The 13,076-nt window shown below is 26.4% G+C and overlaps 1 protein-coding gene across 3 annotated transcripts in view; it reads left to right on the top strand.

Annotated features, from left to right (window-relative positions):
- The window catches only part of LOC119670810 (potassium voltage-gated channel protein Shaker-like), a 536,527-nt gene that overhangs the window by 487,384 nt on the left and 36,067 nt on the right, over positions 1-13,076 (top strand). For all 3 annotated transcript variants that reach the window (XM_038081230.1, XM_038081229.1, XM_038081228.1), the window contains exons 2-8: positions 2,026-2,149; positions 3,514-3,682; positions 3,898-3,994; positions 5,148-5,343; positions 7,327-7,448; positions 8,628-8,781; positions 9,150-9,321. In XM_038081230.1, coding sequence (XP_037937158.1) covers positions 2,026-2,149; positions 3,514-3,682; positions 3,898-3,994; positions 5,148-5,343; positions 7,327-7,448; positions 8,628-8,781; positions 9,150-9,321 — 1,034 coding nt within the window. The remainder of the gene's footprint in view (positions 1-2,025; positions 2,150-3,513; positions 3,683-3,897; positions 3,995-5,147; positions 5,344-7,326; positions 7,449-8,627; positions 8,782-9,149; positions 9,322-13,076) is intronic.

Raw genomic sequence — 13,076 nt, 5'->3', positions numbered from 1 at the left:
CGACATCAGCACATCAAAAGGAGATATTGATACAGTCCAACATTTCTCTTTTCTAGATTACTGATCACAGAGTTGTCGAAAGCAATCACAAGGCAATTGAACTTTTTAGACTAAGTGTCCTGAAATCTAAATAAAATATGTGAATAATTTAGTTCTATCTACAATATTTTGTAGGCCATTCTCCATATCTATTCCAAATTTCACATCTGAATGCAGTTCATCACTTCTCTAGATTTCTGGTGACGGATTACATAAGCAGTTACAAATTAAATAAGTGAGTTAGTATGGAAATTCTTCATTACATGGCCATCTTGCCATTCTTCAAATCCATTCCAAATTGCACAAAAAATGATTTAGGCCTGATAAGCATACTTAATCAAAATATCGATGTAGTCAATTATTACTAGATTCTCAGTCACAGGGATTCCCACCAACTAAAAGCAGATGAGCTAGCTAAACATGGTATCTTTGAAATATACATGGAATATCTAAATAATAAGGATCAACTGTTAGCATTATGTGAACACTTATTAAACTTTATTAATAATATCATATGCACTTTTATATTATCGGGTCGCAATCGTTACGGAATCTATGCCAAAAGATTGAATCTCCCATTTAATAAAGCCTGTCGCGGTTATGGAAGGGACAATGAAAGTGCCACACATCTGCTTTGTTGTTAGCGATGATTGCTTATATTAAGGGCTTATTTTTTTGAGGACCTTAGACAGCTCCAGCGCCATCATTTTAGTCTTTGGCGAAGGTTTAAAGTTTTGAGTTCTTATACAGCAACAAAATGCGCCAATTGACCCAAGTGGCCTAAGGATCGCGGATATAACCTAACTTAATATAGCATTGTAGTAAAATATATTACATGACGCTGCTACCATTATTACATTATGTTCTATAACAAAATATTATGGAATGCAGAAAATAAATGAAAGCTCTTAAATGTTTGATTAAAATTTTTAAATCAAATCTATTCATTGGGTCAATATACTACAATTTCTGATACTGTCCATATCCATGAACAGTGGCTTCGGAAATAACATATCTTCTAGTTTAATTATTAACACTTAACTAAAGTTTCCAAAGTTATTGATATTTCTATAACAGCATTCCATCAAAACTTCTTAAAACTACTTTCTTTTTATTTAAAGTTCACTTTAAATACAATTTGTAACACAATGGGTTAAGTGGATCCTTTGCGTCACCGACATAACCTAACCTATTGAATCATATGGAATCATGCTTATATATGTTCCTTTACTTAAAATTTTCGTTATGAAGTAATAGTTCTTTTAGTAAATTAATTAATTTTAAAACTTTAAAAAAATTGACTAAAATTTTAAATTAAATAAAATCTATTCACAAAACTTAATTTTCTTAAAAAAACACAAGTTCAAAACGATATAAGCATTTAAATAAAAATTATAGCCTAAATAATGTAAAATAGCTTTAAACTCTTTAATAAGACTTCAAAAAAAAGTAATTGCAAACATTAAAGGTTTATGGTTTAAAATTATATATAAGCTACAATAAATATATGCTCTAAACTGATATTATCGTGTTCATAAAAATCATTGCCAAATCCTTTCAATTACACTTTCAACACGAACATTAATTTCGAGCTTATTTAAATCCGTCGAGGACCTTTGCACAAAATTGCATGAAGAAATGAAATTGAAAAAAAAGAAAATAAATAAAAATAAAAAAATAAAAATGAAAACAAAACTTGAAGAGAAATTGTTTGAATGTTTGCCAAGAAATGAAATGCTTGAAATGTAGCAGGGGAGGGGGAGTGGAAGGATATCTGTAAACTAGCTGCTCTATGAATTTGTAAATAGTAATTTTGAAAGGAGCAGGAATTCACTTTTTTATACTTTAAGGTTAAATTTAAAAAATGACTTTATATATGAGATACTATTTTTATATACAAAAAAAAATATTTAATAGATAATTTTTTTTTCTTCCTTTTTAAGCAAAAATATTAATTGAAATATTTTTTAATTATTTTAATTACAGGTCTTTACCCAAATTGAGCAGTCAAGACGAAGAAGGGGGGGCAGGTCATGGTTATGGTGGCGGCCCACAACACTTTGAACCCATTCCTCACGATCATGATTTTTGCGAAAGAGTCGTTATAAATGTAAGTAGAAAAAATAATAAGAATAATTATTATTATTATTTAAGGTATTATAAGACTTGAATTATTTTGATTTCACTGCCAAAAACGTTAAAAACATTTACTTAAGTAATTAAATCAGACATATAAAATAAATTTGTTTTAACGTTAACTAGAAGGGTTCAAATAGTAATAAAGAAGAAACAACAAAAATTTGATACATTTATTGAAATTTTTATTGCAGCTCCTTAATAACTGTTCGAAATCTTTTTAATTTTATTTATTTTTATTTCTTTAATATTTTGAGATTTAAATTTTAGTTAGAGAATGTATAATATTTCACACTATTCACCTAAATGAATTTTGTATTTACAAACGAACTTTCCTGGTATACATGACGACATAGTTGTTCTTGCAAATTTTAGTTTTACTGTCACAGCTGCAAATCAGTTAGAAGAGAACCATTCTTTCCCGTGCACGTGTTTTACTCTTAAGTAAACCACTCTAGAATTATCTTGAGCTACTCTCTGAAATAAACATGAATGAGGGACTAAGGCCCCTGTTATATAAGACACGTCAAAATCAAAATTTTTGTTGCTTTTAATTCAAATTAAAACTGAAAGAGAAAACTAAGAGAAAAAAGGGCGGATTAAATTCAGTCATGAGAGAAGAGGCTATTTGTTCTTTGTCACTCAGTTAAAGCATTGTTGTATGTATGTATATATATATTTCCTTTAAAATTTAAGCATCAGAACCGTAAAGAGATGTATTCAGTTAGGGAGGGATGGCATCATGTGTGAAGGGGTGGCGTTTACGCAAACTTTCGAGAGGGTCTAGCTGAGACTGAACTATATGCTCGTGATTATGGAAACCTAAGTTGTAGAGAAGAATGAGGGGAGAAAGAGCAAGCTCTTCTTTAAGACAGTGGGCAAAGAATTTAGGAGACTGAGACTCTTAGCCTCAAGCAACACTGTTGGGAGGTGATCAGGCTTATAACCCTGCTTATATATATGTAAATCTTCTAGTTTATGGATCCCACCTGTATATTAATTTTTCGAAAGAATATATAGATATCAAAATACCACTCTACGAGAATTATTAACTATTGATTTGACTTAAATCGCTTTTTTGAAGTGGGAGGAAATACAGAAGTTCTCTTGTTTACTGTCGGTTCTTAGGGTGACAAATAGGTAAGACATTGCAACAAATTGTTCTTTAATTATTTGATTGATCAGTATCTTTAGCTGTATGAGTAGGTTCATAGTCTTTTCAAAAAATGACCTTTTTTATTCGTTGAGCTAAGTTTTTTCAGGAATATTTCCATTCAATAAAGATATATATATATGAATACATATTAATATGAACAATTTTAATTTCTTATATTTCAGGTAAGCGGGTTAAGGTTTGAAACACAATTAAGAACGTTAAATCAGTTTCCGGACACGTTACTAGGAGATCCAGCTCGGAGATTACGGTACTTTGACCCGCTTAGAAATGAATATTTTTTTGACCGTAGTCGACCGAGCTTCGATGCGATTTTATACTATTATCAAAGTGGTAAGTTATCGATAAATATATTCGAACTAATCTTTGTTGTTTCTTCCATTTCAGAGTAATATTTAATATCTATTAAAAATATATTAATTTAAATATATATAAAAAATTAATCACATATAATGTTTACTCTTCTTTCTCTTCCCTTTCCACACATGTTTAAACTAATATTTTTTCATTTGTTTATTTTTATGAAATTCTTCTCACTTTCCATTTAGGTGGTCGACTACGGAGACCGGTCAATGTCCCTTTAGACGTATTTAGTGAAGAAATAAAATTTTATGAATTAGGTGATCAAGCAATTAATAAATTCAGGTAAGAGTGTTGCCATATTTTTGACAAATGTAACACACAATTGGTTTATGATTTTTTTTTTTCAAGTAGAATTTGACTATTAAAAATAAAAACTAAAAAACTAAAAAAATAAGAAAAAAGAATATTAAATATATTTTTGCTGAAAACAGAATTGCAATAATAAATTCGCCTCCACTGGCTTATGGTGTTGTTTTTTTGTTATTGTTGTTGCTGTTTTTAGAATTTTTGTTGTAATGTAATATATACCGAATTCGATACAAAAACAAACAAAAAAAAACAATTTCAAATTTAAAAACAAAGCTAAAATTTTGTTAAAACACAGACATTAATCACTTGACCACCTGCTTAAAATTTTGTTTATACGGCAAGGGGGCGTTCTCGGCCGGCCCCGTGGCAAACAGCACAAAGTATTGAGCAGTTGAGAAAACAAAACATAACAAGCAAACAAAATGTACAACAACAAGAAAGGGAAAATAAATAAAATTGCTTTTAAACACTGTGGCAACTTGTTTAGAAAAATGCATGCTTGCGACTAAAATGCACTAAGATGGCAACACTGCAAAAATACATGCGTTTCGCTTTACATGGAGCAACTGAAGAGAGATCTCTAGAAGTGCAATCACTGGAACAAAGAAACTCAACACAACACACAATCTCATAATTTGTACCAAATAAACCAGATACAAAACCAGACACAGTTTATGCGTAGTGGAATGTCAATTATTTTGTTGCAAAGTATTTAGAAATGTTGATATCTATTAGTTATGATTTGCTTAGTTCTGATCATCTCAGTGTGGGTGATCAAGTGATTGGCTTAACTCTTGTAAAAGAACGAACAAAATTTGCTTTAAACTATGCTTTTGATATTTTTTGATAAATAAAACTTATTAACTTGAAAGTTGTGAAGTTGAATTTGTGATAATGTTTAAAAAAAAATAATTATTATATATTGTATTATTCTTTTTGTTATAATCTTTTGTTTTAAGTAATTAGAATTTTTCTACTCAAAACCACAGTTCAGTATAATTAATAATTTTTTTTTGGATTTTGTTTAGCTTATGCTGAACTGTAGTTTTAATTTTATAAAATTAATTTTTTGATATATCAATTAATGCATTTTGTACTTAATTCTTATTTCAATCCAACTAAACAGAGAGGATGAAGGCTTTATTAAAGAAGAAGAAAGACCCTTACCGGAAAATGAAAATCAAAGAAAAGTCTGGTTACTGTTTGAGTATCCAGAAAGTTCGCAAGCCGCCAGAGTCGTAGCCATAATTAGTGTATTTGTTATTCTGCTATCAATTGTTATATTTTGTCTAGAAACATTACCCGAATTTAAGCATTACAAGGTAAGCATATCATTTAATCTTAATTTGTCAATATATATATTATATATATATTGTTATATATAAAATATTTTTTATTTATATTGAAAAGTTTGCATATAATAATACTTTATTTTTGAGTGGAAGATAAAATACTTTATTCAAGACTCAAAGCACATTCACCAGAATTGTGTGATCACCGAGTTGTCATCCTATAAAATGAGTGATTTATCCAAGTTTATAGAAATATCAGGTTGCCTTAACTTTACCTAATGGGGAAGTAGTTTTTTGATTTGCTTATACGCTGACATCCACTCTGTGCATGTGCAAACGCTAATCCTGTGATACTACAATGGGCTATTATGTGATCCTAAGTGAGCTTTAGCAAAAAGGTCACTACTTGAACCTAACATTACCTATTGAGAGAGTCGTGCCTTCTGCGTTGCTCGTAAACTGACATCCATTCTGCACATATACAAAAGCTAATCCTGTGCTACTACAATAGTCCATTATATGAGATCAAGTGTGTTTGGGCACAAAATCACCACTCCAACCTAATCTAATTCAATCTCGTATGTTGTATATGAATTAAACAGCGACCACGTTTTCGTTGAATCTTATTTCTCTAAGACCGTTTTTACACTACTTCATGGAGTATCTATTTTTTTTAATTATCTGTGTCATATTTTTCTTACCCTTCGTCCAATTTCTTACCTTAATTTTGTTCTTTCCACTATAAGAAGTATGTGTCCCACTACTAAGATGTGTGTTTTTTTTTGTCGGAAAAACGTACAGCTGTAGGTATCACTACGTATATATATATATTATCAAGATTGCTTTTTTTAGTGCAGAGTATATCTTCTGTGAACTAAATAATCAGATTCCAATAAAAGCATCTAAAAATTTTGCTAATCTATTTTAAACATTAAAAAAACGTTAAACTTTTTATAATTATTATATGGACAATACAAGGTACGGCGAGTTAGGTAGTGTATTTTGCTAAACCTAGTTATCTTAACTGAGTCTTAGTCATAGAGTTAGATTAATACCATGTAATATATGAAGAAAGAAATTGTGTACAATATGGATTAGTTAACAAAATACATTTCAAATATTATAAGTCTTCATGGTATTCAGCTTTTCAAGATATAGGAACAACTTCTGATTTCTATTAATTTGATACGATTTTTGATAGTCAACAATTTTATGCTAAAACTACTAAAACAATTTTTAAACGCACTTTAATGGTTTTTTATCAATAAAATGTTTTTACCTGAACTAATTTATTAATTTATTTGCAAAATTGTCTCTTAAATGACTCTACTTATGCACCAATAGCTGGTAATATTCTGTCTCATACAAAACTACTTTTTAAATGTTTCTACTTTTCCACCGTATTATCTATTTTTCTGTATCGAATGTGGTTAACACTCCGACTGATCTTTGCGCTACTTACTTCTTCTACACCATTCGATGTGATGTACTTCTAACTTTTTTCGACTCTTCTTCTGAAACTCTTTCTATTAATATAATAATTTTATAAATTGCTTTAGATAAGACACGCATGAAGATTCCTAGATTTTCTAATTTATCTATTCTGACTACAAGTAATAGCATTTAATATAGATTGTGATATTTCGTTTATTATATCAGTATAATAAATAGATTAGTTATTATAATAGCGGTAGAAATCAAAGCAATTATAAAATCTGGTGTGTCTTAAATGGTATAATTCGGTGATAGTATTTAATTTAATTCTATATGATAGGATTTATCGTTATTTTAACATCGTTACTTAGTTTTTTAGCCGTTTCCTTAATAAAAAGTGGTCATGAGCTTTTGGGTATTTCATCTATCGGGAAATCCTTTTTAAGGAACTTCTTTTAAAACGTTAATTTTATAAAAATTGTATTGAAATCAAAAATATCAAATTATTTTTATAATTAATAATTATGTATACAGAAAAATATTTAAAATTTTGTTTCTTTTTATTATTAAAATTTCAAGGTGTTCAATACAACAACAAATGGCACAAAAATCGAGGAAGATGAGGTGCCTGATATTACAGATCCTTTCTTCCTTATAGAAACGTTATGTATTATTTGGTTTACATTTGAACTCACTGTCAGGTAAGCTATTAATAATTTAAGATAATTATAAAATATTAATAACATATAATACAAGACTTTATGAAAAAGAATATAATACATAAATAATAATTAAAAATGATTTAAAAATTATTGAAATATTAAATATTAATTATATATTATATGTTATGTATTATATAATATATTCATATTATTTTTTTAATTTGTTTGAACTTCTCAACAAAAATCTGTATACATTCTAATAAATTTTTTTTTATAGTAGAAGAGTAGCGAACTTTTATAAGGCCTTTGTCCAGCTTCTTTAAATAAAAGTTTTACGGTATAAGTTTATTTTTATTTCTTTCAATATAGGAACTTAATATAACATATGTGACTATATTAAAGTGCTCTATTATAGCTCCTTTTATACTGTTTAATATACAAATTCTATAAAGTCAAATTTATACTGTTAAATAAAAGTTAATTCATTAAAAATGATTTTTATATAAAGTAAATAGTTAATTGTAATTAAAACGATCGATATCCCAATCAAGCTCTCTTGTTGTGAAACTGTAAACTGGTATTATTTTAAAATATTTAACTTTTTATTTAATTAGTGAAGTATTAAAATATGTTTTCTAGTCAACAAAATAAGTAATAGATTCAATTATACACTGTCATAAAGTAAAACAGTAAGTAAAGCACTTTTGTTTGTCTAACATTCAGCTTTGACGTGATCCTAAAATTATTGCTCCATACTACTCTCTCTATAGTATACCCCTAAGCCATACTATTTTTTCGAATTGAATGGTTTTTCCTTTTGCTCTGGCCAAGATATCGTTGTTTTCAGTTTACAGTTTACAGTTCAACTCCCATTTGTAATCATAAAAAAATCATTATAATAAATGTTAATCTTATAATTATATCAAATATAAGTTAAGAAAAAAATGTTTGTGGAAATAAATTTTATTTATTTTATTAACATTATTAAATTAAATAATACTTAAACCTTAATTATACGAAAGAACTCAGGAAAAAAGTTTTTGTGTATATAAATTTTATTTATTTTTTATAATAATATTAAATTATATAATATTTTTAACTTAAATATATAAAACATAATTTAAGAATAATTTTTTTCTTTAGTTATATGAAAAATAAGTAAAAAAAAATAATTTATTCTTTAATATTAATTTTTATTCTTCATTACAACAAAAAAAGGTTCCTCGCATGTCCGAATAAGTTAAATTTCTGCAGGGATGTCATGAATGTTATCGACATAATCGCCATCATTCCGTACTTTATAACATTGGCGACTGTTGTTGCCGAAGAGGAGGATACGTTAAATCTTCCAAAAGCGCCAGTTAGTCCACAGGTATGTTCATCTTGTTTACCAATGCAATGTCTACATATAAATGTTGCCAATAATTTTATTTTAAATAAAAAATAATTAAAATTAAAAAAAAAATAAAATTAAAATATATATTTATATTGTTAACTAAATTCACATACATATATTAATAATATACATATATAACTATATATAAATATACCTATATATATATATATATATATAAATAATTTTTTTGCTCGTTTTTTAAATACTATTTATTGTTTTCTAACTTTTTTTATAAACTTTTTTGTTTAATGTTTTTTTATGTTTTAATGTAACAAGAAAATTTTTGGTTTACTTTAATGTTATTATTGTGTAAATGAAAAAATACCATAAATTGTAATTTTTAGGACAAGTCATCGAATCAGGCTATGTCCTTGGCAATATTACGAGTGATACGATTAGTTCGAGTATTTCGAATATTTAAGTTATCTAGGCATTCGAAGGGTTTACAAATTTTAGGACGAACTCTGAAAGCCTCAATGCGGGAATTAGGTTTACTTATATTTTTCTTATTTATAGGTAAGTTTCAGTCAAAAGACCACAACAAATACAAACAACAAATAATAAAATATGTGATACTCTAATACTACTTAAATCACTTAAAACCCAAAAACAAGTTAGACACGCATATATATTAAATATGTATATATATATATATATACAATTCCGTTCTATATATATATAAATAACAAAACAATAGATTTTTACAATTAAAAAACTAACAACAGTCTTACACGCACACAAACACTTCAAAAAAAGTAGAAAAAATGCTAAATAACAATAATTAAAATACATAAAAATTGGCTTGAAATTTACAAGAAAAATAAATTATTTTAAATTGAACAAAATAAAATATTTTAAAAATATATAAAAGTACATATCTAATGCCCTGCTTGGTAAATGAAAATACTGCAGAGGCGCAGCGCTTGTGTCGCAAATGTGGGGCTTATAAATCACAGCTCGGACCATAAAACTGCAAAAAGCACTGAAGCCACGTCGACTTTTTGCTTAAATAAATCAAAAGAGAAAATAATTATTTTTTTTGCACCAGAGATTTTTGGTGAAAATACTTTTTTTGTACTTTGCTAAAATTAAAAGTATGCTAAATATTATTTTAAAATTATTTAAAAAACAAAATTATTTTTATAATATTGCAGTATGAAAATTATGCTTCTTTTGTTTACTTTTCATATATACCATATATATAATATATGTATTTAATATATTAATAGATAAGAAAGTGCATATATATGCAGCAAAAAAAAAAACAAAAATAAAAAAATAAGTAATATATTTCAAAAGAAAAAAAAAAAGAAAAGTGAAAAGAGTATTAAAATTTGCACTTTTGAATAATTATTTTACCTACCCCGCCCTAAGTATATTATGTGTTATCCTCTCCTAAACTATGTTAGCTTTTAAATTTAAATATTTTTGCTTTTTAAAAGAGAAAACAACTTTAAAATAATAAAACAAATTTAAATTATTGTTTGTACTGTACCTTTAAAGTAAATTAGTTTATAGGTCGAAAAGTAAAGACTGTAACTTTTAAAATATACTGAATCAAAGAAATTATATATATATGTTTCTTTGTAAAAATTTTGTAGGTTTTATGTGTGTAAACGTACGCTAAAATGCATAATAAATTAGGTAAATAAATAAAAACATAGTTTTAGGCGCATATATACCACAATTTAGTACAAATTAGTTTTAAAATGTATTTATATAGGTGTCATTTAGCTAATGTTCCTAAAATGAATTTATTTAAATACAAAAAAAAGTAAAATCTACTCGAATTTTAGTCTATTGCTCCTGATATACTTCGACAGAGTAAATAATAAATTTATCACAATGCAGTCATTTGCAATTTTAAGCCAAATTTAGAATTGCGATTGTTGTCTTTAGATTTGCTAGGCGCGTTGCGAAAATAACTGAGTGTTCCTTATATATCTATTATATTCTATATAAAACTATTTGAATTATAATTTAGCTTTGGCTTAATGTAAATAAAACTTCGTTAATATTTTCTTTTTTTTTTTGTCTATAAGCGCACTAACCTTCTAAACTGAGTACAATTCTTCTCAAAAACTATTGAAAATCTACCAATGCATTTTTTGCCTCTGTATTTCCATTTCTGTACAATAAATACTATTTTATTTTATTTCAATTACTATCTAAATAAATCCTTTGTAATTATTACTACTACTTTAGGAATTTTCGTAACGCCTTTGAGAATCTAAATCAGGACTTCGTCATCAATTTAAATGCTTAAAATTGGACTTCTCTGCTTGTTTTTGCATATATATATTGTTAATTTGCAAATATATGTGTTTGTATATAAGCCCAGTTATTGTGGTTGCTTAGTTAAATTGTTGTTAAAATGGATTTTATTTTTTTAAAAAACAAAACCTTTAAATTTAAACGTAATCATTAACGTTGTTATTATCGTAAACGTAATCGCCATTAACGTCGTAATTATTTTTGTCGTAAACGTATTTATTTTCATTGCTAATACAGTAAACTTTTAAATAAAATACATAATCGTTTATATACAATAAATATTCCTACTAATTACTTAAATAATTAATTTGCACTAGTTGTACTAAAATTAGCTTAGTGTAGCCTCATTAAACTAACTAAAGCGTACTAATATAATATTTTTCTTTCAAGTTCACTAAATACTAATACTCTTTATACTACAATATATTATATCATATTACTCTTACTACTTCTATTAACTACTTAATTTAGCTCTATCGATATTAACTACTATTTTTAAGTTACTTTTGTTTAACTAACTCTAATAATTATCGTATTCGTTAGTATAGTTTGATTTGCCTTGCTGTAGATTTAGCTGTGTTTCGTAACTAATGAATTTACTAAAATATTTGTTTTTAACCAAGTATGATGTATTAAATTAGTTTAATAATACTTAAAATATATTTAAAAGTTTTCAGCTTAAATAAACGTTACCAAACAAAAAAAAAAAAATTGCGCTTGTTGAAGTGCAGAAGGTTCAGTATAAATTAAAAAAAATATATCAAAAATATATATTACCTAATAAAATTAGTATTAAAATAAATAATACAATTATATACATATACATTTGAATATATTATAATTAGAATAAAATATATTTTATATAATTTGCACTTTTATTTATATATATATAAATATTAAATAAACTCCTGTCCAATAAATCCTTTATATATAATTTTAACAATTTTTTATATGCACTGATTTATTTAAATTTTGAATTTTTTTCGGAAAATCTTAAGTAATGGCTAGAATTTTTTTAATAAAATTTTATCATATTTTTTTGTTTTATTTTATTATCTCATTTATTAATTTTTTAAGTAGTTCTTATTTATTTATTTTTTAAGTAGTTGGATTTTTAACTGTATACCTCGTGCTAATTTTTTAATAATTTTTTATATCAAACAGTTTTATTAAAGTACTTTATTCTTAAAGTAAAAATCCTAAACCTTTAAAAAAAAGTGATTGTGAAATTTATGAATCTATTTGTTAACTAACACTTAAGTGGCACTCTTAAGTCACTTTAACAAAGTTAAGTGACTTTTAAGTGTTTTGGTAATGCATAAATGAAACATCATAAAAAATGCTAGAATAAAAATCACATAGAAAAACTGAAAAATTTTAGATAAAATGTTTTTATAAGGCAATTACCACAATAAAATTTTTTTCTTTTTTTAAATAAAAATTATACACTGCGGAAACAAACTAACAAACTAAAGTGAAAATTCTAAAATTCTAATTCTTAAAATTCTAACTCTGAAAAATTGTTCAGCTTCTTATGAAGCTAATTTCCCAATCATCTATTATATATCTTTTGTTCCACTCTACTTATATCATGACTAAATTAAAATCAAAGTTTATTCTAATATGTAATCAGATGCCAGAAGTCTTACTTGAGACTTCTAAGCAATTTATGATGACAAAGAAACCCATCGAGTATTGTCGCCTTAATGTGTAAATCTAAAGCAATCTTTTGCTCCTCTTAAAATCTACCTTGGAAGAGCCTATCTTCTTAAACACAATAACAAAAGAACTTTAATCACATTTTATCTACTGTATGGAAGCAGGTCCAGTATTACGGTTTTAATAGATATTAGTCCAACTAAAATAATTTTTGTTGTGCTTATAGTCCATATAATGTCTCTGTTTCTAAAGAAGCCTGGTTTTTTTTGCTTTTGTAGCAAACTATAAAACTGCCAGGAGAATTTTAAACTGCAGTTGATCGTCAGCGATACGGGGTC

This window comes from Teleopsis dalmanni, chromosome 1 (genome assembly GCF_002237135.1).
Source record: "Teleopsis dalmanni isolate 2A chromosome 1, ASM223713v2, whole genome shotgun sequence".
NCBI classification, from domain to species: domain Eukaryota; kingdom Metazoa; phylum Arthropoda; class Insecta; order Diptera; family Diopsidae; genus Teleopsis; species Teleopsis dalmanni.
The sequence above is the reverse complement of the archived record's forward strand: the minus strand, read 5'-3'. Positions and strand labels throughout refer to the sequence as shown.